Genomic DNA, 26634 nt, shown 5'->3' with positions numbered 1-26634 from the left:
CTCACTCAGAAAACCACACCAAAAGAAGTCTATCTCCAATGCACACACGTGTGCTAATTCACTTTAGTTGTCTCCGACTCTTTGTGAACCCATGGATTGTAGCCTGCCAGGCTCCTCTGTCCATGGGATTCCCCAGGCAAGAATACTGGAGTGGGCTGGCATTTCCTCCTCCAGGGGATCTTCCCGACTCAGGGATTGAAACTGTGTCTCTTCTGTCTCCTTCACTGGCACGCGGGTTCTCTACCGCTAGTGCCACCTGGGAGGCCCCTATCTTCCATACCAATGTTTTAATCCTAAATTACCCAAGAATCTCTGATATCTCAGAGGATAGTAAACACCAGAGGATGACAATGATTTTTGCTGTTGCTTGATTTTATTGTTGTTCAGTACAAACTAGAAGGAATTTGACAAACTGCTATTTAATCATGAATATATTAATAACTTTTCATAAACTGTAAATTCCATAGCGAATCCCTCCCAAGTCATCCTTCTCAGAAGCTTTTTAAAGAATAGCGTCCTTCCAGTTGCCTAAGTTATATGTACATGGTTGGCCTTATCCACTTTACTATCATTCCTTCTTAGAAAGCATACCATTATATTATTATGACTGAGTGACTGCTTTTAGTTCTTAAAAGGTATTAGTCATTCTTGACTCATTCCTCATTTTAAACTACAGTATAAAAGTGAGTGAAATTCTCAAACACCTCCCATGAGTAATCCAGCGAATCCCCGTTGATGCTCATTATTCAAGAAAGGCCCCAGGGTAGAAGGGTCATCTCGGACCAACCTGAGGAAGGCCTCTGTCGTCTGACTTTTTAGACAAGTTCAAATAGGCATACTAGCCTCATAGACTGTCTCCCTCACCCCTCTGCCCTGTGGAATCATCTTTCAGAAAGGTCTGTCATCTACACTTAAACTTCGGAAGATAAACATTTCTAATCTGAGAAGAGCAGATGAGGGGAAAGAAAGCATCAGGTGTCTGGTTCCTGATGACGCTTTTGTTTTTTCAGAATGCACCTGCTTCTGGCCACCGTGGACTTCCCTCCCTCCCTCCCTCTTGAAAAGTCTTACTTTCTCCACTGCCGTCCTCGTCCTCATCTTCTTCATCGTCGTCGTCATCAGTGTACAAGATAGGTCCGTCAGAGTCGGAATCATTGGCCTGGTATTCCCTTTGGCCTTCGTCCTCTGAAGATTCTCCCATCAGCCCAGGAGTCAGGAGCCGAGGCGCTGCCTTCCCCAGCTCGTCTTTGGTGGTGAAGCTATGAAAGGCACAGACACATGGGGGTGGTGTGAAGCTCAGAGCAACCCTCGAGCAAGATGCCAACACAGGAGACAGAGCTCTAGTTTCATAAGCATCCTTTGGGCTGTGAAAGGAGAAAGCAGACACCAGCCAGCTAAAGTCGCTGAAACAGGGCAACAGTACTGCCGTCCTTAATTCTCAAGGTTTTAGTCTCATCTGGCAAATGAAAAGGATTGACCAGGTAGTGACCAATACATTTAGTATGTGAATACTGGAAAACTGTATTTTGAAAATGTATTTTTCCCTAGCCTTAGGGAGGTTCAGTGGAAAGAACAATGAGCCAGAAGCGCTTGGATATTTGACTATGTACTTTTTCTTGAGTCTGTAACTGACTTATCCTTCCTGGTCTAGGTTAGAGACTAACTCTCTGAGGAATATTTCACTGCCCATCAAACTAGTACCTTGCCTCCCTCTCCCTACTCCCATGGTGACCTGACGCCCACCCTACTGGCGCACTTAGCACATGCATCTCAGTCTGCCTCCCCAAACCTGCAAAGTTCCTTGACAAGGAGGACTCATCTTGTTTTACAGCCCAGCACCTAGAAGGCTCCTGCCACAGAAATGTACATCTTCTTCAACTGCTATGTGAATGAATCCTATTTTTTCATCACAGCCAGTGTACTGTCAAAAACTATATATCTTCTTTGTGCTTCAATTTCTCCATTTATAAAACTTCTGTCATATTATATGATATTAACATTACCATAAGATGCTGGGAAGGATTGGGGGCAGGAGGAGAAGGGGATGACAGAGGATGAGATGGCTGTATGGCATCGCCGACTCAACGGACATGGGTTTGGGTAAACTCCGGGAGTTGGTGATGGACAGGGAGGCCTGGTGTGCTGCGATACATGGGGTTGCAAAGCGTCAGACATGACTGAGTAACTGAATTGAACTGACGATTATATTAACAATACAAGATGGAAAATGTGAAAGCTAAGTGGCCTCTCTAGAAGAAAGATGATACGTAAGGATGCAACGATTTTCTATTATTTAGCTCGATAACAAAGCTTGCCAATTTCACAGACTAGAATTTTAAAAATACTTTACATCAAAAACATATCACATCAGAAACAATGCAATCTTCATTTTAAGATACAGAAGCTCCCCACACTGCTTTCTGATATAAAAAGAATCCAAATTTGAATGTCACACTTCTGAACGACCATTTAGTGCCAAACATGTGCTTGTGGTTCACACTGCAAAAGAAATTTTTTTTAATAGTTGTTTGAATGATAAAAACAGGTATGCTTTGTCAGACTCTAAGGTATTGAAAATCCTACTTTGTGTTTGATAAGCCTGAAATAGTCAATTTTAAACTTATTAGGAAAATCCAACAGCCAAAAATTCTTATTTTCAAGTGAGGAAATACGAAATTTGAGAAGGAAATGGCAACCCACTCCAGTATTCTTGCCTGGAGAATCCCATGGACAGAGGAGCTTGGTAGGCTACAGTCCACAAAGAGTCGGACACGACTGAGTGAACCAGTGGTAGTAGCTCTTTAATTGCATAAAATACATAAAGCATAAAATTTACCATTTTAACCATTTTGAAGTGTTTAGTTCAGTGGCATTAAGTGTATTTATACTGTCGTGCAACTGTCACCAACATCCATCTCCAGAGTTTTTCATCTTCCCAAACTCAAACTCTGTACCCACTAAACAGAAGTGTCCATTCCTCCTCCCTTAACTCATGGCAACCACGTTCTGTCTCTATAAATCTGACAGTCTTTGGTGCTTCTTTACGTGAAATTATGCAACACTTGTCCTTTTGTGTCTGACTTACACTCACTTTGGATGTCTTAAAAGTTCCTGCATGTTGTAGCATGTGTCAGGATTTCCGTCCTTTTCAAAGCTGCTTAGTGTTCCACTGCATGTATATGTCACATTTTGTTTATCAGTTCATCATTCTATGGACATGTGGGTTGTTTCTACCTTCTGGTTGTTGTGAATGATGCAGCTATGGATGTGTGTGTGTGCTCAGGTGCTCAGTCATGTCTGACTCTTTGCGAGCCCATGGACTGTAGCCCACCAGGCTCCTCTGTCCATGGGATTTTCCAGGCAAAAATACTGGAGTGGGTTGCCGTTACCTACTCCAGGGGATCTTCCCACATCTATGGACATTGGTGTATAAATATCTGTTTGAGTACCTGCTTTCAAATTTTTTGGTTATATGCACAGAAGAGGGCTTCTCCAGTGACTCGCCAATAAAGAATCCACCTTCAGTGCAAGAGACGTGAATTTGAGCCCTGAGTCAGCAAGATCCTCTGCAGGAGGGCATGGCAACCCACTCCAGTATTCTTGCCTGGACAATCCCATGGAAAGAGGAGCCTGGCAGGCTACAGTCCATAGGGTCGCAAAGAGTCAGACACAACTGAAGCGGGTTAGCACACACACACAGAAGTAGAGTTGCGGAATCATACAGTAATCTTATGTTTAATTTTGTGAGAAACTACCACATTGCTTCCAAAGTATGAAATCTCACTTTAAATACGAGAAGATTTATTTTGTGGAAAAACTTTTTCACAGTCTGGATTTCTAGTGTACTGCCACTGGAGGCCATTCTTGCTTGGAGAGTCTGCCACAGTGGGTGACTGAAGCACATTAAAAAGATATGCCAACTATTAACACATTCTGAGAAGCAGAACAAAGCTACCTCAGGAATGAGTCCTAGTATTTGCTCATATCACTGTTCATTAATTTATCATGATACTGATTATTATTTTAATCTTATCATTTGCGTTTTATACTGCTTTGCAGTTTTTAGACTTCTGCCTACATTGACAACTTAACCATTGTTCTACAGCAGCAGTCCCCAACTTTTTTGGCAGCAGGGACCAGTTTCACAGAAGACAGTTTTTCCATGAATCGAAGTGGGAGATGGTTTTGGCTTCACCTGCTGTTCACCACCCGCTGTGTGGCCTGGTTCCTAACAGGCCATGGGCCTGTGTGGAGGGGAGACCTATGTTCTATAGTATAAGGATGGCAGGTAATGTATAGTTCATGGAACCCAAGAATGCCATGAACGAGCTGCCCAAACAAGGTGGCAAGTCCAGTCTACAACCCAGACTCAAAACTCTATCAAATGTTATGTTATTAAGATTCACAGTCTACCTATCAAATGTGATGTTATATTTTAATTCATACCTAATAATATGTTGATATATTATATATTATATTTAATTTAAAGTTAAATATTTTACTCTAAATTTTTATCATTCAATTCATGACTTGGCTCTTATTTTACCCCTACATTTCTTGGGCACACTGTAAAATACAGTGAACTCTATAAATGTTTGTGGATAAAAGAGTTGAATCTCATTTGGATATGGGCTTCAAATGGATGCATTAGTTTCTGCTTTACATTACACCAGAATTATACACTACTAAAGAACCTACCAACAAACAGAAATCTACCAAATAGTTACTAGTCTGCACTATGTGAATAAAAGTAGGTGTTTTTACACAGGGCCACTTGTCTTCTTTCAAGTGTTCACATTTGCATTCCCAACAAAAGCCTCTTCATAAAATGACAGAATTTTCATACATTCGTTGACTAAACATAACTGAGGGAGAGTTCTAAGTACAGAAAGAGACGAAGAGCCAGAAATTCTAATTCACATCTCCACTTAAAAACGGAAGAAAGTATTTGGAAGGAAATTTGAGAGACTACTTACTCCAAGCTCATTAACTCAAAAGCAAACACAAACTGTCCCTGTGGGATGAACTGTAATTTAAATTTTTAATTTTGAAGAATGTACAGAGAAGAAAATCTCCATGCCCTCTTCTAGGAAAGCATTATAGTTACCCTGACTGACAGGAAACTCTATTCTAAATACCTTGTGGTCTAATGATGTTCTCAGCTCACTCCCTCTGATCACAGTCCCAGTGGAAATGGAGCAGAGATCCTCACCTCTCTTGTCTGTCAATCCTCCAAGTACTCAGGCTAAAGACGGATATTAAGCCTCCAGCATGAAGCTTAGCACTGTATAGTGCCCTTCCTAAAATGATTCTGCTAGTGAGCTGGACAGAATCAGGTCACCTTTGGAAATGGGCTTTCTCAGCGCTTGAGACTATCCGAGGAATTATTTCATATTTTATATCTTGTTCTTTTATATACTGAATAGTGAATCCATGTATTCAATCTTCTTCCCTAATTATTTTGGTAAAAACTAATCTTGGTTTTTTTTTAATCTTTTTTTTGGGGGGGGCCATGCACCATAGCATGTAGGATCTTAGTTTCCTGACTAGGGATCAAACCCACGGCCCCTGTTATGGAAGGGCAGATCTTAACCACTGGACTGCCACGGAAGCCCAGGTAAAAACTAATCTTAATTATAATGTCTTGTCCACTTTTTTTATCTTTGGTGCTTTATATATTGCCTGGCACATAGCAGGCAAGCAAAAAATATACAGTCGAATGACTGTTCTGTTCTAAAGACTGGAATTGATGCTGATGTTAGCAAACACTAATAATTAAATGAAGACATCTGCTCTGGGCTGGAAGTATTCAGGACAGCATAAGAATTCAATATATTCTTTTTCATATCATTTATTAAAATATAAAAAAATTGTACGTTAACATTTATGTATCTTCCCTTGGCTTTCTTTTGAATGATAGTACTCAAAATGATAGAAACAAACACAAAAGAACCTGCAAAAGAAGTAGAAGCAAGGGTTTGGAAACTTATGAAATTCCATAGTCATGTATGGATGTGAGAGTTGGACCATAAAGAAGGCTTGAGCACCAAAGAATTGATGCTTTCAAATTGTGGTGCTGGAGAAGACTCCTGAGAGTCCCTTGGACAGCAAGGAGATCAAATCAGTCAATACTAAAAGAAATCAACTCTGAGTATTCACTGGAAGGACTGATGCTGAAGCTGAAGCTTCAGTACTTTGGCCACCTGATGCGAAGAGCTGACTCACTGGTAAAGACCCTGATTCTGCAAAAGATTGAGGGTAGGAGGACAAGCGGGCAATAGAGGAAGAGACAGTTGGATGGCATCATCAACTCAATGGACATGAGTTTGAACAATCTCTGGGAGACAGTGAAGGACAGGGAAGCCTGATGTGCTGTAGTCCATGGGGTCACAAAGAGTTGGACATGACTTAGTTACTGAACAACAGAGCACTGAATTTGATGTGCAGCTCTGGGTTTGTATCCTGTCACTTCCTACCTGGGTGATCTTGGGCAAACTCTCTTATCTTTTTTGGCATCAATTTTTTCACCTATTAAACAGAAATACTTCAGGAGAAACGGATGTGAATTAAATAACTGGCAGTTCCTGACATCAAATAAGTATTCAGTAGATGAAGGTCAACATTATTAGCAATTAAATAATTAAAGTTGATACTTGAGTCTCTTGATCCAAATCAATTTAATTAATGTACAATCTTTTTTAAGTATAACATACAAAGTTTTTTTGAAAGGAGAAATAGTAAATTAAACAAAGAGTGAATTTGTATATTATTCTTAGAAGAAAGAGACTGGATTTAAGAGCTCCAGGGCTTTCCCAGACAGAATTGGCAATGACATCTACTACACTCTGACAGTCTTCTCATACTCAAGGGACAGGAGAGCTAACGTGTCTTATTGATCTTTAAGTAGAAAATTTATAGGACTTTGTGAGTGATTGGATCTGGAAAGCAGAGGAGAATGAGCACCCTATGATGAATTCTGGCTTGGGAAACTGGATGATGTCATACCTATGTCATACCAGATTTTGTACTGGTTGCTGCAGATAAGAAGCAAATAAGACACAGTGGTTAGTTCTGTCCCATGTTGTTGTTTGTGTTTAGTTGCTAAGTCATGTCCGACTATTGTGACCCCATGGACTGTATCTCCTCTAAACATGGGATTGTCTAAGCAAGAATACTGGAATAGGTTGCCATTTTCTACTCCAGGGGATTGTCCCAACCCAGGGCTCGAACCTGCATCTCCTCCACTGGCGTGTGTACATGCTAAGTCACTTCAGTAGTGTCTGACTCTTTGTGACCCTATAGACTGTAGTCCACCTGGCTCCTCTGTCTGTGGGATTCTCCAGGCAAGAATACTGGAGTGGGTTGCCATGCCCTTTTCCAGGGGATCTTCCTGGAAGGCAGGTTCTTTACCACTGAGTCACCAGGGAAGCCCAGTTCTGCCTCACAGTTGGGAGAAAAAAAGCACTGTCAGAGTATATGTAATAGCCAATTTTGTCTGGATGAATATCAAAAGGCTTCAGAAAGGATAACACTTAAACTGGGTTGGGGACTGAGAAAGCAAGAAAGATAATCACTCTAAGGCTGGAGGAAAAGGAGTTGGAAAAGAGTTCTTTTCTGATCCTCTTTATTTTCTTGGAGATGGAGAATGCTAAGCAACTTGTTGAAATGAAGATGGCTTTCAGGAGTGGGTGGAGCAATCTGGACACTGGTGGTAAAGATCTAAAATAATCACTAAGAGGAGGAAACTGTTTAGGAAAGAGAAAAAGGACTGCTAAGTACTGATGAAGCAGACTCTACTGTTCTTGAAGCCACAGGTCTGAATATCTGTCAGTAGGACCACTGTCTCCAGCAGCCCCTGGCAATCCTGGGGCAGGGCTATGAAAAATCAAGACTCATGCACCCCAATGCTCACAGCAACACTATTTACAATAGCCAAGGCAGGGACACAACCTAAATGTCCATCAACAGATTAATGGGTAAAGAAGATGCGGTACACATCTATCTATATATATGAGCGAACAGTACTCAGTCACAAAAAGAATGAAATAATGCTATTGGCAGCAACATGGTTGGACCTAGAGATTATCAGGCTAAGTCAGACAAACACAAATATCATGATATCACTTATATATGGAATCTAAACAAATGAAACAAATGAACTGATTTATAAAGCAGAAATAGACTCACAGAGAAAACAAACCTATGGTTACCAAAGGGAATAGCAGGAGGAGGGAGGGATAAATTAAGAGTTTGGGATTAACAGACAGACTACTTCCAAGCAGACAGTGTTATATATGGTAGTATATAACACTGCCATATATAAAAGAGATAAACAACAAGGGCCTATTTATACAGCACAGGGAAATATATTCAATATCTTTCAACATATAAGGGAAAAAAATCTGAGAAACAAAGTATATACACACACATACATACATACATACATACATACACATATATATATATATATATATGAATCACTTGGCAGTACTCCTGAAACTAACATTGGAAATCAGCTGTACTTCAATTAGAAAAATAAATCGATGATTGGATTACAGGTGTGCTTAGCTAACATTAACTAGATTACATTATAAAAGAAACCAAAGTAAGTCCTTCATTGCCAGTAGAGTGAGTTAGTGATCTTTAGTTCCCAGCTGCATAGTAACATGGACAGAACATGGGGTTTTGCCCCAACTCACCATTTTCCATTTTCTCTGCTAATACTTATGCCAGTGCCTGAGCGGACAGTGCTTCTGTCTGTCGCCTCTTCAGTCCAGAGAAGCTGACCTGGGTCTAAGGCAGGGAGGTCGGCTCCATTGCTGATCAGGACGACAGGGGTGTCCGAGGCCACAGCATTCTGCTCCTCCCGAGGGAGAGAAGGGGCGGGGGTGGGAGGCGCTGGAGTCACCGGGGGCGGAGGGACTGCGGACTTGGGTTTGCCTGTGGTCTGCTCCTCGGCCCCAGGGACAGTCTGCTCGGGGGTGAGACTCTCCACCCTGGCCTCCGAAGGCTCCCCTTTAAGGTCAGATGTGCCAGAAGTGGTTGCCTCTGAGGACAGTCGAGACGTTGGCTGCTTGCCAGTTTTCTTCTTGCCCTTTGTGATTCCCACTGTCCCCATTTTGCTAGAAACTGTCTCCTTGGAAGCTTTGGGACGAGATGAGGTGGAGGAAGTAGACGGTGAAGCTGATGCTTTGGAGCCAGTTGTTTTTCTTGAATGAGAGGATCCAGCTGAAGCAGAGAGATTTTGCATTAAGAGTCCAAGAAGAGAACACATTTTAAAAACAAATAACCGAGTTGTAATTGCCAATGATACTGTTCCCTTTAAACTCTAAAACTCTGAATAAATGCATTAAGGAAAACAGGTAAATGATAACAATGGTCTGGTTTCCTGGCCCCTCCCTGCCCCAACCTAGAAGGGAGCAAGTCATGCTTGAGGCCAAACCCTAAGGTACAAGGTCCTCTCCCTCCTCCAGTCTTTAGCTGAGCCAAAGAGAATGCCTCACCTCTTTGCCCTATGGTCACCTGAAAAAGTCTCTGTATGCTCCAAAGAAGGGACATTATAGTGTGGAGAGGACAAGACACCAGCAGCTACCTGGGCATAGTACAAGCTTCCTCTCATCACAAACTATACACATTGTATGATGCCTTTCTGGGAACAGAGCAGCCCACACTCAGAAGAGGCTGGTGTCTATACCATCTGCTCCTTTCTGGCCAAAAGCAAATTTACTCATCTTACTGCTAAAAGAGCGAACTCCAAACCAGCTCTCCCCGGTGGCTAGAGACAGACGCTTGCCATGCTGCCCTATCTCTTCGTCATGCAGGGGTGATGGGGCAAAGGGAAAAAAAAAAAAAAAACACATGGTCGCATACGAAAGACAAGTCCCTTTCAAAACATCAAGAGGCAGAAAACAGTCTTTTTTTTTTTAAACCAAAAATGTGTTAATGGGTAGTGTTTGAATAAACTGAAGGGAAGGAGTATCATTATCAGATCTTCTGAAACTACTTATGTTCCTAGAAGGAGGACAGCCGGGGTCATGATCATGGCCGTGGCACGTTGGTCTACTTCTGGACAGAACTGCCTTCAACCAAACCATTTTCAGGGAAAATAAAATTTAACCCTCTTTTTCTTTATATCATAGAAATACATTTAAACTAGTATTTCATGACCTTTATGATCAATGCATTTCCCTTAATTGCTTCTTCTGTGACAAGGCTGTACATTCCCTCTTTTTCCTGAGGGATCAAACTATCTTCCACAGAAAAATTAGAAAAATCTTGTTAGATTGTGGAGCCAACCCACACTGCACACAGATGTTATTTATTGTAACTTACCTCTGGTTATAACTTTACTGAAGCCAACTGGGAGGGTCAGGAGAAGAACAAATAAAGGAATAGACAATGAGATGTATGACTCTCCCAACTCTGACCTACCGAGAAAAGCCAGTCTTACTGTGTGTGTGTGTGTAAAGACGCAGGCTTAAAACAAGTCTCTGTGGCTTGAGGGCTTTATTGTTTTAGATACCTGTAATTACAAGAATTCTCCTCCCCCATGTCAGGGCTTGTCAATGTTTCTTTGAAATAAACAATCTTCACTTGCTTATTGGACAAACATAGGAAGCACACTCTGGAGTCTAAGTACAGTTGAAATTTATCTTTCACAACCAAGATGCTAAAGACTTGCTGTCTGTCCAATCATGTTCAGTTAGGTCTTAGATAAGGTGAACAGAATTTCTTCTACACATCAGTTCTAATTATTTTTTCTTTTAAAAAGTTCTTTCTTTTCTAACAGCAAAGTTAACTTCAGCCTTGCTTAAGAAAAAAGAATTTTTAAGCCTAGTGTGCAAATTCACACCATGTTAATATATTTCTCTTTGACCATCTCCTAAAAAGAGGATTTTGCTGAAGTGTTGCTCAAGTTACATTTAATTATGGCTACGATTAAAAATGAAATGCTACCTCTTCTCGGTTAAATATTTCTGTTGTTAACAGAGTGTATAACAACGAGAAAGAAAAACATATAAGATGTTACTTTACTAGCAAAGCAGGTGAATGTGCTAACCTGCATCTGGTGATCTGGAGGACTAACTAACTTAGTAACACAGGAAGAATCTGAACCAACAGATTTTTTGAAACAGCATAAACCTTCTGACTAAAAATCGGGAGTTACATTTGAAATAACTTTTCCGAAATGTCAACATTACTCATATAAAGCAAAGTTACCAAGTAGAAAGTTCCAGATGGTTACAAATGGAATATGAGTAGGATTCAGAAGGAGCATGACTGACATTCAATAAATGGATCTTCACACGCTGGGCTTGGTAGACTTCAAGGCAATCCTGTTTCTCTCTGATAACCCTGAGAACAGCAACCTTCTTGTTCACACTAAGGGCCAGTTGGGCCTCTTTTAATACAGTGGATAACATGACTGTACTTTGCTCTTAAGAACATCCTGAGTTAATAAATTAGTCTTCAAATAAAATACCTGGAAATAACTCAAAATCTCTCCTGAAGTAACAGAGGACAAGCCAAGTCTATTGTGAGCTGCTGCTGTGTGGGGCGTGGGGAGGTGGGTCTTCATGCCCAGAAACGGGGTAGGACTTTCGGGCTTCTCTTCAGGAAATAAATCAGCAACAGCCTCACTTGAAGCATTTGTCCTGGGGCGTGCTAGGTAGTCTGGGTGATACACATAGACACCAACAGGAGCGGACGCTGATGTGTGATGGCAGCTGGTCCCTGAGAAAATGGCCTGTAGGCCCTGCAGGCACAGCATTCTGAGATGTTCATTTCAGAGCTTATTAGAAGAGACCCAGACAAGCCAGGTCAAAGGTGGACAACAGGAACACTGGCAGAGAGCAGCCTATTTACAGTGAGTTCTGTTATACTGTCACCTAAGCCATTCCCTGAACCTGAGCATTATGCGTATAAATTATCATGGGGAAAGATCAACACCAAGGCATATCGTGGTAGTTGATTTTGAGAAAGTGGCTGCTGATTTTAAGGAGAATAAGGTTTGCTAGGCACAGCAGACCTTCTAACATGGAGAACTTTTATGCATGTGATGGGAAAAAGCCGCTCAGCGTATGTATTTGGATTAATATCCTTTTAAAAGCTGGATGACAGGGGAGGCTTCTTCATTCCACTTTACTAGAACGGTGACTGCACTTTGCATTAAGCATGTCTGACATGGAAGGGAAAGCTGGACACACACGACATGAAGTGACAGAATCACCCAAACATCCCCTGGTGATCTGCAGTGGCAGCTTGCAACCGCACCCCTTGTAACATGTTGAAGTTTATGGGGTCAGGAAGCGGACACTGAGCATGTAACGTCCAACTCTGTTGAGCAGTTGTGACCTCAGTAGAGAGTGGGGGAGGGGTGGAGCAACTAAGTGATGTGAGCCCTTTCTCATTAGAAAGATGACTATAAGATTTAAGACATTAAGATCCAGCAAATATGTCAAAGATGTGTCGTGTTGTAATGTGCAAACTTGAGATGTTTTGAAAGAAAAAACTCAAGCCAAAGAGCCACCCATAAACTCAATAGGCAGGCCAGTCGAAATTTCCATAATGTCAGATCGTGCATGCTAAGTCGCTTCGATCAGGTCCAACTCTTTGTTGACCCTATGGACTATAGCCTGTCAGGCTCCCCTGTCCATGGGATTCTCCAGACAAGAATACTGGAGTGGGTTGCCATGCCCTCCTCCAGGGGGTCTTCCCAACCCAGGGATCAAACCCACCTCTCTTATGTCTCCGGCACTGGCAGATGGGTCCTTTACTACGAGTGGCACCCTGAGAAGGCACTAATGTCAGATCATATCATCGCTACTCATCAGGCAGACAACTCCCTGTATCCTTCTGCTGGGTTTTGTGCAGATAGTGGAGACTCAGGAAGAAAGACATCTGCTCACCCTAAACCTAATGAGGGATCCACCTGGTAGAGATAGCAACAAAGGAATCTCCAGGGCATTCTGTGTTACAACTGAATCTGCTGGTGTTACATCCAAAGATGCCAGACTCCAAAAAGACTATCGTTCCTAGAAGAAGCAGTGAACCCACCCCAGAGCCAAGCACCCTAGACTCAGCCCCACAGAGGGCATACTCACCAGCCTCTCGGGTTGCATTTCGGCTTGCCGGCTTGGGTGGTGGGACGGGGACCTGCTTACCAGGAGCCTTGGTGTTTTTTTTAATAGGAGGCACTTCGTCACCCTTGGGGCTGGCCCCAGCAGCGGCCCCTTTTGGAGGCACAGGTGTTTTTTTGGGCTTAGGTTTGGGTTTAGGCTTAGGAAGAGCTGGAGGAGGTGGAGCAGGAGTTGCCGGTGTTTCAGAGTGGTTTTCAGTGTTCTCTACAAATGAGAAAGTGAACAGAAGCAGACTGATACAGACACACACCATACAGATAGAAGGAGCGAGGCACAGGGCGACAGTGATACAAACACGTGGCTGCTTAGCCCTGGGAACCAGCGGGGCTTCTGCACCAGAGAGGCTGAAGGTTGGGGTAAAGGGGATCAAAGGCTGAAAACCAACCTGGGGTGTGTTCTCTAGGTCCCTTCATCACTCCTGTGATAAAACAAGAGTTGCACAAGTGACTGTGATGAGGTCTACGGTGAGTGTAAATGTCCACCATCAGGGGCTGACACCTGGATGGGGGGTTGGTCGACAATGATGTGGGTATGAGTGCTAAATTCTCAAAGAAACTGAAGGGCCCAAGGAGTGGCAGATCAGTGCATTACACACACCGCCATGGGGTGGGGGCTGACTGCACAGCTGCGGCTGGGCTCAAGGTTACCCTCCACTGAGGGACTTTCTCGGGAGAAAAATCCCCATCAACTTGAAAGGGATGTGTGCCCTGTGTCTGTCTCACTGTGGTCAAAAAAATCAATTATTTTTTAAGTGAAGGGAGACTCTCTAGAATCTGGTACAGGAAACACAATGCACCGAAGAATAAACTATTTTCTGCTACTGAATTTTTCTCAAGCTCTCCCAGTGTACTCGGGCAGCTTCCTGTTTTACTCTAACTTCCTCTGACCTTTTCAGTGTCACAACTGTAGGTAGTGGAGGGTGCAGAATCCAAAAGAAAAAAAAAAAAAAAACCACCAAACTTGTTTTGTCATGTAAACACAAGTAACAAGTTTGAAAAAATAAAGGTTAAAATTCATTTAAAAAAAATCACACCTACAAACAGAAGCCTCGTGTAAGATTTTGCATAACTAGAGGAGTATTAGTCTGTCATTTTAAAAAGTGGAGACGCTGAATGTTCATTCATATTTTCATATCCTTATCTTTTCTCATTGTGACTAATTAAAATTAAAATACAGTTTGGATCCAAAGAGCTAAGCAGCATTTCTTTAAAAGTGGAGCACAACAGAAAATGTAAGACAGTGTTAAGACAAGACTAAGCCTTTACTGAAGGTGTTGTTCTATTAGTAAATGACCAAGAAAGGATTTTAATATTGAAATGCATCTTATTTTATTATCTCTTTCGTTTCACTGCTCACCCCAGTGCATGTGAGGTGGGACTCCTCCCCTCTTTTCTACATCCCCATCAATTCATGTATAACTACCATAAAAGTGATTTAAAGTGCAGTAAGTAATGGATAAAACTTTTCTTTTACCTTTCCTCAGCCATGAAACCCACCCATCACAACAGCCCACATGGAGCCCTCCTGCATTTGAACTTAACTGTACACATAGTCTGAGCTCCTCAGTCAACATTTATCAGAGGCTCCTTTGTATGTGTGCCTTTCTGTTTACACATCTTGACTCCTCAACTAAGCTGCTAAGAGTCTTTAACACAGGAATAGCTCTCCTAACCCACCTGGTCTGAACCGGCAAACCAGTGCATCACCAAGTGTTAGTTGGGGCTGAGAAAGAGATGAGTTGACAGTCACTGAAAACATCTTAATGTAAAACTTACAAATACCCATTGACTTGCTAGTCTTTTGATTCAGGGTAGAGGACGGTTCTTTCAATACATCTTTGCACCTTTAGCCTCCTGCATGATAATCCAGCCCTATAAGAGCACCGTCCAGACTGAGAGCCAGAAACAATGATCTGCGCATTTGGTCCCTTAATTCTCTCTTGCTACAACCCTCGCATCTCTTATTTTCTGCCTTTATGCCATATTACTGGGGGATCTTTTTTAGATCTGCCTAAAGGTTTTCAAATTCTAAAGTTATCCAGCTACTGGGTTTGAGAAGGAGATGGTTCACTCTATGACAGTTGGGAATGACAACCCCTCCTGGATTGAGAATGTACTCACTACACAAAATTTCTGGCCACTCTTGGAGAAGCACAGTCCATCCTCCTTCCTCTGTAAGTTCTATCAATTATCTGTGTGTGTTTGCCAGGTAGCCAATGTTTATGTTTATTCTCTGGTGATTCCTAATGGGTGCGTGTGTGTATGCGTGCGCATGCATGCAAACAGTATGCTTTTCTGACTAAATCATGACCTCCTTTTGTCTGAAGTGTTACATCCCATCAAGCATGATGCTCAAAACATTATGTCTGTTCAGTGAATGTGCCTGATCAGCTGACAGATATTAACACACACATCAGGAGGGAGCAAACTCTTGTATCTGGGAGACAATGAACATAAGTCAGGAAGTATTTTTTACTATTACCATATGATCTGAAGAAAAGACCGATGGCGGAGAGAGTATAATGTTTTCAAGAGGAGGTTAAGAAAGGGCTGCCTGTGCTCTCTGGCTTGATGAGGATACTACATGTCACAACAATGGTCTGGAGGCGAGTGGCAGACTGCTACACTTCCAGGTCTGCCTCCTTCCACCACATCGAGAGTCAAGTTTAACAACACTGCAGGCAGCCTGAATCTTGCCTAGAATGCCCTTCTGCCCCCAACTCCCTACTTCACCTGACTGCTTCCTTCTGGTCTCCTCCAGGTCTCCATTTGGAAATATCTTCCTCTAAGATCCTATTTGGTACCTTGCAAGCTCCCTGGCTTGCTGTCCTCAGGTCTCCCAGAGCACTTTGCACTTGCACTGCAGTGGCCTGTATACATGCTGGTCTCCATAGAGGCCACGATCTGCTTGAAGGCAAGGATGTCTCTCACGTTCACTGTGCTCTTTGATTGGCCCCTGTGGCCAACATCTTCATGCTCACATGGGGAACAACTGCACACATGTGACCTGTTACTTCACGGAAAGCCCTCTACAACAACTCAATAGAAATAATATCTGATACTTTTTCTGATTTCTCATATTTAATACCATGCTATATTTAACAGATTGCAGATCAGTTTTTCTGCCTCTTATATATTTATTGAGAAGGAATAATGAGAGACTAACAGACCCAGAAGGCTTACGGGAAAAGTCTCCAGCGATAGGCAGAAAAGGCCACACTGCTCCAACTCCAGAATGGGGCACTTGGGAGCCTCTTGGGAGCCCCAGAAATACCATGAGTCCTAAGTAGAACCTACCCACAGAGTAGGGTAAAGGTCATTTGCCATTTGTTTGTTCTCTTTGATGCAGGTATTTCAAATAGTAAAATGTCAATATGCTGTCTTAAAAAGATACACAAGCATCCAGGTTGGCACTAGTTTTGCAAATATAACCAATTAACAGGTGAAATGAAGCTCATGGGTAAGCTGATTTAATGCAAAAGGAAGGGGAACACTGAACCCCCAAATAAAGGATAAACTGAGAACATGGGAAGGTGGATCTACACAGCAGTAAGCTCACATAAGAAGTGAGATCAGAAGAGGAACAGAGATAAGAGTGACTCTTAAGCTATATATATATATATTTTAGAATTAAATGCTGTCTTTCCAGAGCAATGAATTGGTTGTTTAAAAGGTATTTTCTATTTAACATGATACTCTGTGATGTTGGTTAGGACTGATATTCCTTTCAGTGTCAGCAAACGGCTTCTCCTCACTCAGCATGGCTTCGGTGGGGACACTGTCCACACAGTGAAAGGGAGGCTCCTCTGTCTTACTAGGGCTGTGGTAGCAAGACCAGCATTTTCATCTCCTCATGTACAGACCAGCCAAAGCATGATGCTATCTCGGACCTTATATTTGACCAAAACGAACAGAATGTACTAGTCCAAAATAAAAAATAGGAAAACAAAAACATCTCTCAAATATCCATGAACCTATGAAGTCTGCCATCTTTATGGAACGTCCAGGCCTGAGGGTTTAATTAACATAAAACTGTCAGCAACTTTTTATTATGCTGATAAAGGAAACCCGTCCTTTGAAGCCTGTCCAGTCCACTGACTGATACTCCACATGGACAAGGCAAGCACTAGAGATAGCTCTGTTACACAATGAAGGATGTGAAAAGGCTGGACCAGGGCAAAACCACAGGTGGATCTAAAATTTAACAATGTGGTGAGACAGGACAGTTGGACTGAAAAAAAAAAAAAAGATATAAGTAAAAAAAATGAAACGACTGCACTAATGCTTTCACCTAAATACTCTTAAAATCTATTCAGGTCTGTTTTGCTTTTATTTTCCAGGAATCGTATCACTAAAAACACTAGTAATTTCTTATAATCAGTATTCTTAAGCATAACCAGAGTTGTTCAACAGAAAGACTAAAGTAAAGCTCCATGAGCACCATACTTAATACTGAATAAAGCAAAATAATTTTCAACAGGTTATTAATAGAGGCTTCTAAAAACTTTAAAGGCTAATTTACATGCAAATAATAAGGCGCTATGGACTACCCGAGGACATGATCTTAAATTATAACATCTGTCAAATGTTCTTTCATTCCCTTTGTCTTTGGAAGATCTGGGTCAAGAACAGAGGAAGAGAAATTTCCTTCCAGCAGTTTCTAAGAGTCTTCAAAACGCCTAGAAAGTTCAGATTAGGTCTGACAAATTTTTGCCATCCAACTCAGAAGGAGACATTATGGAAAACTAGCCTACTTCCTGACGATTCATTTATATGTAGCAGGAAATCATCTAAACTGTTCCACTGGGCATTTCAGTTCAGGCTGGCATAAGAGGCTTGGGGGTTCCTGCAGCTGTGATAGATGTGGTATGGATAATGCAGTCTCTGTCAGTGCCCAGGAACCCCTGTGAATGTTCTGGGGGTCCCTGACAGACATGTATTTTGCAGCTCTGTAATTTACCACAGTATTTCACACGGGAAACCAAGGTCTCAAAAGAAAGCTTCTGGGAATGGCATAATCGTTTCTGGCATATTTTAAAATTTCCAACTGCACAGACAAATCATGGGGCAGAGGCTATGGCCACTCCAGCAATCCAGATCCCTGGCATTACTGGGAACCATTCCTGGTCTCCCAGAAATGTCTGAGCCTGGATCAGAACTACAGTGTTGGGTGTGTGGATGCTACCAGCCAAGCTCCCACTTCGGAAGAGGTGGTGCTGGGCTGAGTGAGCCATCTTGTTTTGCTATTCCTCCAAGCTAAGCTGCTATAACTGTCAAGTAACCTGCAGAGAAAGGTTCAGACTGCTGGCTTCTTTTTTTTTTAAAGAAGATACTGAGAAAAAACTCCTGATGAAAGGATAACATTCCCAGACACCTCTAATGATAGAAGAAGCCACCACTTCTGATTCTTACCATTAATTAGCCCTCTTTAATAAAACATTAAATGATGTGCTTATAAAATGTATGTATCTACCTGAGGAAACCATCCCATTTCTCTTTGCTAGTTATCATTTCTCTCCTTGTATTTATAGAACTCCTCTCTATTGGTCTCAGGGTCACTATGTGGAGCCCAAGACCTGCTTCTCAACTTTGAGCTGTAAAAGAATTGTGGGGTTTCTCTTGATTTTACCTTTCTTATCTTCTGCCTTTTCCTCCAGAGGTGGTCCTTTTTCGGCTACAGAGCCATTACCTTCTTCAGATCTTACTACATTTTCCTCTCGGGTAGATTCCTCTCCGATGGGTATCATGTGCCCGTTTGAATTTTCAAAGTTAACTGTTACATCTCCATCTACAAATGGGGAGAGAAACACCTAGATGTCTAACTCTGACGGCTTTCTTAACCCCCAGTTTTTCAGGTACTGGGAACCAAATACATTCTGGACTATTTTCACCATGTTTTACTGAATAATTCATTCAAATGAAAGAGCCAGGAAGTTCTTAGTGTTGGGGGAAAGTAGCTATGGAGGGGGTATTCAGATGCCATCTCAAGATAGGAATGATTAGCCTAATTATAAAATATCCCTGGACAGGAGAGTCCCTCTCTTCTTGGACTTAGTTTTGGTTGAAGTCACACTTGGGAGTCTCTTTGTCATTCAGAAACTGAACGATAAAAGGAGGAATCTGAAAAATGGAATAAACATTTTTAACAAGCACCAAAAACACAAGGTGAATGCAAATACACAAATAACATGAAAAGCAATCACACATACAAACGATTAGTGGGAGACATGAACATTTCCAAGCACCACTGTCTTCAGAATATTATATCCATGACACGTTAACTTTACACAGTAGTATACCCTCCGCTCTACTTAGGGAAAGATGTCAGTAAGGCTAACTGTATTTTCATTTTTTTATTTATGGAAATATTAAAATGTACTCAGGGAATTGTTGTATATTGCTGGCCAAAAAGTCTTTAAGTTGGGTCAATAATAATTTGAAAACATTAAGAAAAAAATGTTAAGAAAAAAGCAATTAGAGGGAATATTTTTAAAAATAAAAACTGAAATTAAAATTTAATGTTATCTAAACCATAAATAATTAATTTAACACCCATGAATGTTTATACATTTCTAGGAGTTTCTAAAGTAAGAGAGATTTTGCAGGAACTCTTAATTCAGTGATGCTTGAAAATTTAACACTAGTTCATACCAGGAAAATTTTAAGAAGCTGTGCTACCATTGGAAAAAAAACTAATGATACTATTTTTACTTAGCAAACTTGAAGAAATGTATAATTAGAGCTAATTTTAGGCAAGTTTGATTAATTTTACTTTGGCAATTATTCTGAACAGAATGACCATCTCCTAATTTTTCTTTAAATATGATTGAATTGCTTTGGCTCAACAATAAAATCCACTGGCCTTTTTGACAAAAACAAATATGGCATTTTTAACAAGTAAAATACATATAATGCAATCATATTAAAAATGAACAAATAATTGTCCCTCAGTCATGTAACTTCTAAGCACCTATAATCTGATACTTGTATAAAACTAAAATAGATAACTGGCAATGTTATTGCAAGTAAATCTTAACTATGTCAATAAAACTAAGGTAATAATTTTTAAAAGACTATATGACAAATCAAAAAGAAAAGATCCTTGGTTCTTATTACTGAATCCCAAGAAATTTACTATTAAAAAAAGAGGGAGGGGAGACACAATATAATGTTCAGGTATTGGATTCAAAACAATAAATAATCTAAGAATGGAAAATCCCAGACAGAATAGAAAACCATCTCTTTATATAAAAAATCCTCAGTTTTTAGGTAACTCAAATACAAATTTATTTTTGTTTTCTATGACTTTCCTAGTAATACAAACATGCTGAAATCATGTTAATGACAATTTAATTCTATTTTAACCATATTACATTAAAAATTCTTTAGTAGATTAACTAATTTTTAAAATTCAGAACAAAAATGCTAGAGAGAAAATTAAACAATTGTGGCATAAGAAGAAACTGGATTAGCACATGATAAAGAGAAATGGTCAGTAATGTATAAAAATACTTACTGAGATATTTATATGAAATAAAGCTAAAGTATAGGCAATAATAGAAAAATGAGCCATGTTTGTAATAAATATGGAATTCAAGAAGAAAAACAGAGGAGAACTAAAGTTAATTAACTAGTGTGTGTACTGAAAAGGTTTTCTAGTTTTTTGTGTTGTCTTGGAATTAAAGTAAGTCCTGAGCCAGGCTGCCAGTTATAGTAAGATGTCTTACAGGAGCATTTGTATGCAAAGAAAGGAGAAAACTCAGACAAGAGTCCTAAGCTTAAAGTAAACCAAGAGATAAAGCATACAGAAATAAGTGGTTAAATAAGAAGCAAGAGAGCCTTTGAGGGGTTTCCCTCTTTCAGGTAAACAGGTTCTTTGGGGATACAGTTAACAGAGGAACAGAGACAAGAAGAAAATCATGAACAGAAGATAAGTGACTCATTAAAAAAGGCATCCCAGGAGAAAAGGAAAAGAGGCTGGTATGCAGACAAAAACATCTGCATGCCTTCAGGTTAAAGCTAAGGGAAAAGAAAGGTAAGAACCAGAAGATGACTAAACTTGGATTAGATCATGGACTTCTCAGGAGAGAAGACCAATCACTGAATTTTTAGATTGAAGTTAGATTTTGGTATAAAAAAAGGTCATCTAAGAGGAATAATAATAGCTGGGAGTAAGGGTATGGGGTGGAATGGGACGAGGTCAAACCCAGGGTAGTTGGCGGTACTTTAAAAGTCTATTTGGCTGACCGAATAAAGGGCATAACTGACAAGCACTGTCAAGAGCTAAGGCAAGGTCAAGAACATCAAGGAAAGAATGAACCTTGACTGGCAGAAGAGAGCAGGTTGTCACCAAGCACAGCAGTTTCCAGTTTCTGGCTAGGGCTGAAAACAGACTGAAATTCTCAAGATAACTGCTTTTGGAAAAATGACAAAAACTATTTTCTACAGCCCCTGGCTGAAACGGGGGTGGGGGTGGGGGGGTGGGGGAAAGGAGTCTATTTACAATAAGCCTCACTGGGAACTTCTAAGTATTAGGTAATTTATGTAGTTCTATATAAGGGCACACAAAAAGTAGAAAGTAAAATTCAGTTAATTGATGACTTCCCAAACATTAAACCTATTACACCATGCTTAGGTTTAAAGCTTAAGCATGTTTGTTATTTTATGATTTGAAACTTATAATGTTCAGTCTGCAAACATTAAACAAAAAGACTGAACAGAGTTAGACTTCTGGAAAATAAGTAAACGAAATTGCAATCTATCTTGCAAATAGCTTAACAGATTAGGCAAAATAAAAACCAAGCAATACTAAGCATTTCCTTAAGCCACTTGTTTTTAGAAAAAGTAAATGCTTTTCTAGCTATAATTTTAAATGGATTAAAAAAGAGACCTTTAGTCTCTATCTTTAATATTCATTAACAGTTCTGGTCATAAATTTTTCCACTTCTTTTTCTTCCTTTAAAAGGTTTCCAAATAAAGGTTACCAAACCAGTGCAGTGGCCCATCCTGTAATGGTGATCACCCAACACGGAGTTTTCAGTGGACATGCAATTTCTCTGCCTTTTCCAGGGAGATAAGAGAGGAGGCAGACTTTGATACTGCAAGTCCACCTTCAAGCACAAAAATATTAAGGACGTACATTTTTTATTTCTAAAAGCCCTAGGCAGACAATGAATAGCTTCAAGGTTAACAGAAAATTAGGGGCTACTTAAAAGTTCATTCATAAAATGAAGTGAAAGTGAAAGTCACTCAGTTGTGTCTGACTCTTTGCAACCCCATGGTATAGGCCAAGGAATTTCCAGGCCAGAATGCTGGAGTGGGTAGCTGTTCCCTTCTCCAGGTGAACTTCCGAACCCAGGAATCAAACCCAGGTCTCCCATATGACAGGCGGATTCTTAACTGTCCGAGTCCAAAATAGAGTGAGAGAAGTATAATAAGAAAAATACCTAAAATTTTGAGGGCTCAAGAAAAATGGCATTATTTATTCAGGACTTCCCTGTTTTCTTTAAAGCAGGAATAAAATAGGAAAGCATCTCTTAGCTTCTTCTAGAATATTCATACGTTGAATATCATGTCATTTGGATTTACGAATAGTGAATACCAAAAGACGTTAAGCTCTTTGCAAGGAACATATTTTAGGAAAAGAGGAGTACTATTGTTTTGATTCTAAATTAATAGCACTTTATTGTGCCCATAAAAGCACAACAATATTTTACCTCAGTAAGCATTCAGAGGATGAAGTGAGGAAGGCATGAGGTAAACCAACAATGTTGCAACAAAAATTTCCATAAGTTTTATAGTAGTGGGAGCAATGACGATTATTCACTATTATTTATTTGGAGAAATAACCAATCTCGGTATCTTCCTTTGAGGGTCTATCTCAGTTTCTATCTAATCCTTGTCTTTTTGAGCAAGATTACCCCTTGGGAGGATAGAGGGATAAAGGGAAGAAGATTAGATGTAGGGGATAAAATACTTGGAAACAATAATTGTTAGTGAAAAGGTGAGGCAGATTCGAAGAAATGAAAAGAGAACAAAGCTGGGAAAATTACTTGAGAGGTGCATAAAGCAGACTAATGTAATCTGCCCATTCATGCCTTATTGAATGTACATGAGTGTATTATAGAGAATAAAGGACAAGAGGTCCGTTTATCATGTCTGTTTTCTTTTACTGGTAGACTTAAGAAACCAAAAGGCATGAGTTAAAACTTTGAGCTAAAACTTTGCATTTACTCAAACAATTGAGTTTACTTGTAGAGACAGACTGAAGCTCAAGAACAGAGCATGAATCAGGTAAGCATTTGTATCTTGTCTGTATCTCCTGCCACAGAGAAGCTTTGTTAAGCTTTAGGTTTAGGATGACACATGGTGAAGGACTCACCAAAAAGTTCATTGAATTTCTTCTTTAGAATACCTTAGATACCATGCAGCCCACAAAGGCTGTCTGAATTAAAGCAAGATTCTCAGATTGTCGTACTTTATCTCCCAAAGACCATGATCATCTTAAATTTCAAAAGAAAATGAAAGAAAGAAAGATCAAAGAATGAAGGATCAAATTACTTTAAATGTATGATTAATTTCCTCACCTTGATCAGGCAATTCCTTAAGAACTCCCCTTCTTATCAGCTCCTCTCTACTTTGTCTTGTAGAAATCTTCCTTTCTAATACTTTTAAAAAGAATAAGCACAAGTAAGAATCTTCATTGCTTAAAATAATTATGAAAAACATTCCAACTAGAATTGAGTATATTCATTCTGTTCACTTGAGGGCTCAGACCCCAGGTTTTCTAGTTGCCCCACAATCCACGTGAATGGAATCAACATAATCAGGATGGGCAAATGACCCGAGCTGACGATCTGAAGCCCAGTCGCTGTGTCTTGTCTTCCAAATGATGGTATTTGGCCTAGAATTCAGACACATTACCTCAAATCAAGTACGGAGCACCAAAGCTACTTCCCACTTTGAAATATTCCTTTCTTAATGCATTCTAAAACATAGGCTTTTATGAATGGACAATGAATACAGAGGCTATGCATGCTTACATGAAAACAAACTTTCAGTAGACATTCAGGTAACTCATCTGAATCCCAGACAGAAGGACCACTTTCCTAGTGTTTTCTTTCTCACACCGTCTATTACAGAAGTCCGACATTTATGTAATTCTTTTCCCTGCCATACTCACAAGTTCTAGAGTATTCTGGTGTATTCCCTGACAAATACCAAGTTTTGGGAGGATGGAGTCAATTCATGCTTTCACAGAATGTAATGGGACAGGAAACTCAACAGTGATTCTTCTTCAGGAAGAAATCTAAATTCCTGGTGCAACTTCAGAATGGAGCTTAGGGGCTCAGGATGAGACTTCAGTAGTAGTCATCCTATGTTTACAGTGTTACTTCCTAAACCTTACATGTCATATAACCACTAGCTGCAGTCCCCACTTTCAGGGGCCAAGAAGGTGTGTCAAGTTAACACAGGGCAAACCATCTATGAATTCTTTGAATCAACATTCCTCACAGTGCATTCTGCCATACTCTATTTCCTCCAGATGCCCTGTTCAAGAAAGCACCTTGGCACTCAAAAAAGGGCCAGAGCAGGGGTCAAGCCAGGGCTCTTTAGGGGAGAAGGAAAGGTTCATTGGTGGAGAGTGGGTAGCCACAGCAGGACTAGATTCTGACTCTCCCTAAAATTTCTACTCCTGGCCTCGTAATCTGTAACTCCTAAAGTCACCCTGGACAATAAAATTCAAGACCCAACCAGAACCCCATTACCCTACGCCATCAGTTCAGTTCAGCTGCTCAGTTGTGTCCAACTCTTTGCGACCCCATGAACTGCAGCACCCTATGCCATCCTTAGCACATACAAACAGAGCTCGTAATGACGCTAATAACATGCCTTTTGGGGGTTCTCCAGGTGGCCTGAAGCTAGGACACTGGGGAGGGAGTGGGGAGGGAGCCGGGGGTGCCTTGGATCAGCAGCTTTGTATTAAGCAATGACATGAACCCCAGAAGAGCTACACTGAGCATCTTTTGAAGAAACTGGAATATTTTTCTCCTTTCTGATAACTAGGAATTGTGTATCCTGGTTGCCAGAAAAGTCAGAGTAAAGCTTGATCTATACCACCGATTTCATACGGCAATTCATGGATGAATTCTGTTTCCTCCTTCTTAGGGACCTCACTTCATTTACATTTTATTTAGCGCATATGTGTTCTTTGTTCTAAGTTTTGTCGAACTTTTTTGGGCTGAATCAAGTGTAAACAAATGAGGAAATGAACGAGTGAATGAATGAAAAGTCAAAAGAATAATAATGAACATCTCATTGGTTCACATGAAGACACACAAAGAATTCGCCCTCCTTCCTTTAGCTCACTCACCCACCCTCCAACATCCCTTCCAGAAACAGATGAACAACAGCTCACTGGAACGTTGGCAGTTTCAACAGAACAAAGTTAATTGGGTGTGGGGGCCAGCAGGAGTAGTGGGAGCTCTTGTTTGTAAAAAAGAGTGCTGTTACTTAAATGTAGCTTCAGTGGGTTCAAGCTTTTGTCAAAGAGGAGAGAACTCCCTTCAGCACAGGAAGCCAAATGCCACCCCCCACAGTGATGCTGGGGCCCTGCCCAGACAGAGCAGGGTTCAGCAAGACCCTCGCCACTGCAGTCTCCTAAGGATGGTACCATCCATTCATGCTTGACTGGGGCTCCAAGAGGTCTAAGACCTCTTGCAGCCAAGGTCTCAGCCCCCACTTTTGGGGGGTGGGCCCTGATCATGCCCTCCCTCCCACCCAGCTGTGTGCAGGAAGCTCGAGGCTGCAGGTGCCACTGGACACGGATGAGGCCACATCCTGGGAAAGCGAGGGCACTGCTGATACAGAACAGTCATTGTGGCTGTCTGTCCCTGGTTCTTAGGAAACAGAGCTTCTCACTGTGTTTGCTGCTTCGATAAAGTGCCCTAAAACCCAAAACAGTTGTCAGAAGTCCTGGATTCTAGTCCCAGAACTTCCACGGCCAGTTGTATGATGCTGGGAACTCTTCAGGTTCCAAGGCTTTGATTCATTAGCTGCAAACTGAGGGATGCGATTCAATGGCCGCTAAAGGACAGCCCATCCAGCTCAAATATGGGGTGATCCTGGATCATTAATGAAGGCCATTCTGTAATCTCTGTTTGTGCATGCGTACTTCACCCACGGCTGGCTCTTTGCAACCCCATGGACTGTAGTCTGCCAGGCTCCTCTGTCCACGGGGATTCTCCAGGCAAGAGTACTAGAGTGGGCTGCGAAGTCCTCCTCCAGGGGATCTTCCTGACCCAAGGATTGAACCCAAGTCTCTTGGGTCTCCTGCATTGGCCGGTGACCACTAGAGTCACCTGGGAAGCCCAATCTCTGCTTCGGGTATCTTTAAAAGCTTTCAAACTTGAACTTAAAAAAAAAAAAAAAATCAACAGACGGCCCAGAAGTTATCCCCTTGTTGTTTCTGCCTTTCCATTATGGATCTCCAAGAA

The 26634-nt window shown here is 41.0% G+C and overlaps 1 protein-coding gene across 3 annotated transcripts in view; it reads right to left on the bottom strand.

Moving 5' to 3' along the window:
- Positions 1-26634, bottom strand: part of PHACTR2 (phosphatase and actin regulator 2) — a 144098-nt gene that overhangs the window by 43048 nt on the left and 74416 nt on the right. For 2 of the 3 annotated variants that reach the window (XM_018053287.1, XM_018053286.1), the window contains exons 3-6: positions 23725-23805; positions 18768-18926; positions 8700-9228; positions 1072-1259 (exon numbers count right to left, since the gene is read on the bottom strand). In XM_018053287.1, the coding sequence (XP_017908776.1) occupies positions 1072-1259; positions 8700-9228; positions 18768-18926; positions 23725-23805 (957 nt within the window). Of the gene's footprint in view, positions 1-1071; positions 1260-8699; positions 9229-13103; positions 13344-18767; positions 18927-23724; positions 23806-26634 lie in introns of all 3 variants that reach the window. The other variant, XM_018053285.1, reaches the window with a different exon arrangement.

The sequence above is a fragment of the Capra hircus genome, chromosome 9 (genome assembly GCF_001704415.2).
Source record: "Capra hircus breed San Clemente chromosome 9, ASM170441v1, whole genome shotgun sequence".
Taxonomy (NCBI): Eukaryota; Metazoa; Chordata; class Mammalia; order Artiodactyla; family Bovidae; genus Capra; species Capra hircus.
Note: the sequence above shows the minus strand (reverse complement) of the source record. Positions and strands in the feature narration are given on the sequence as shown.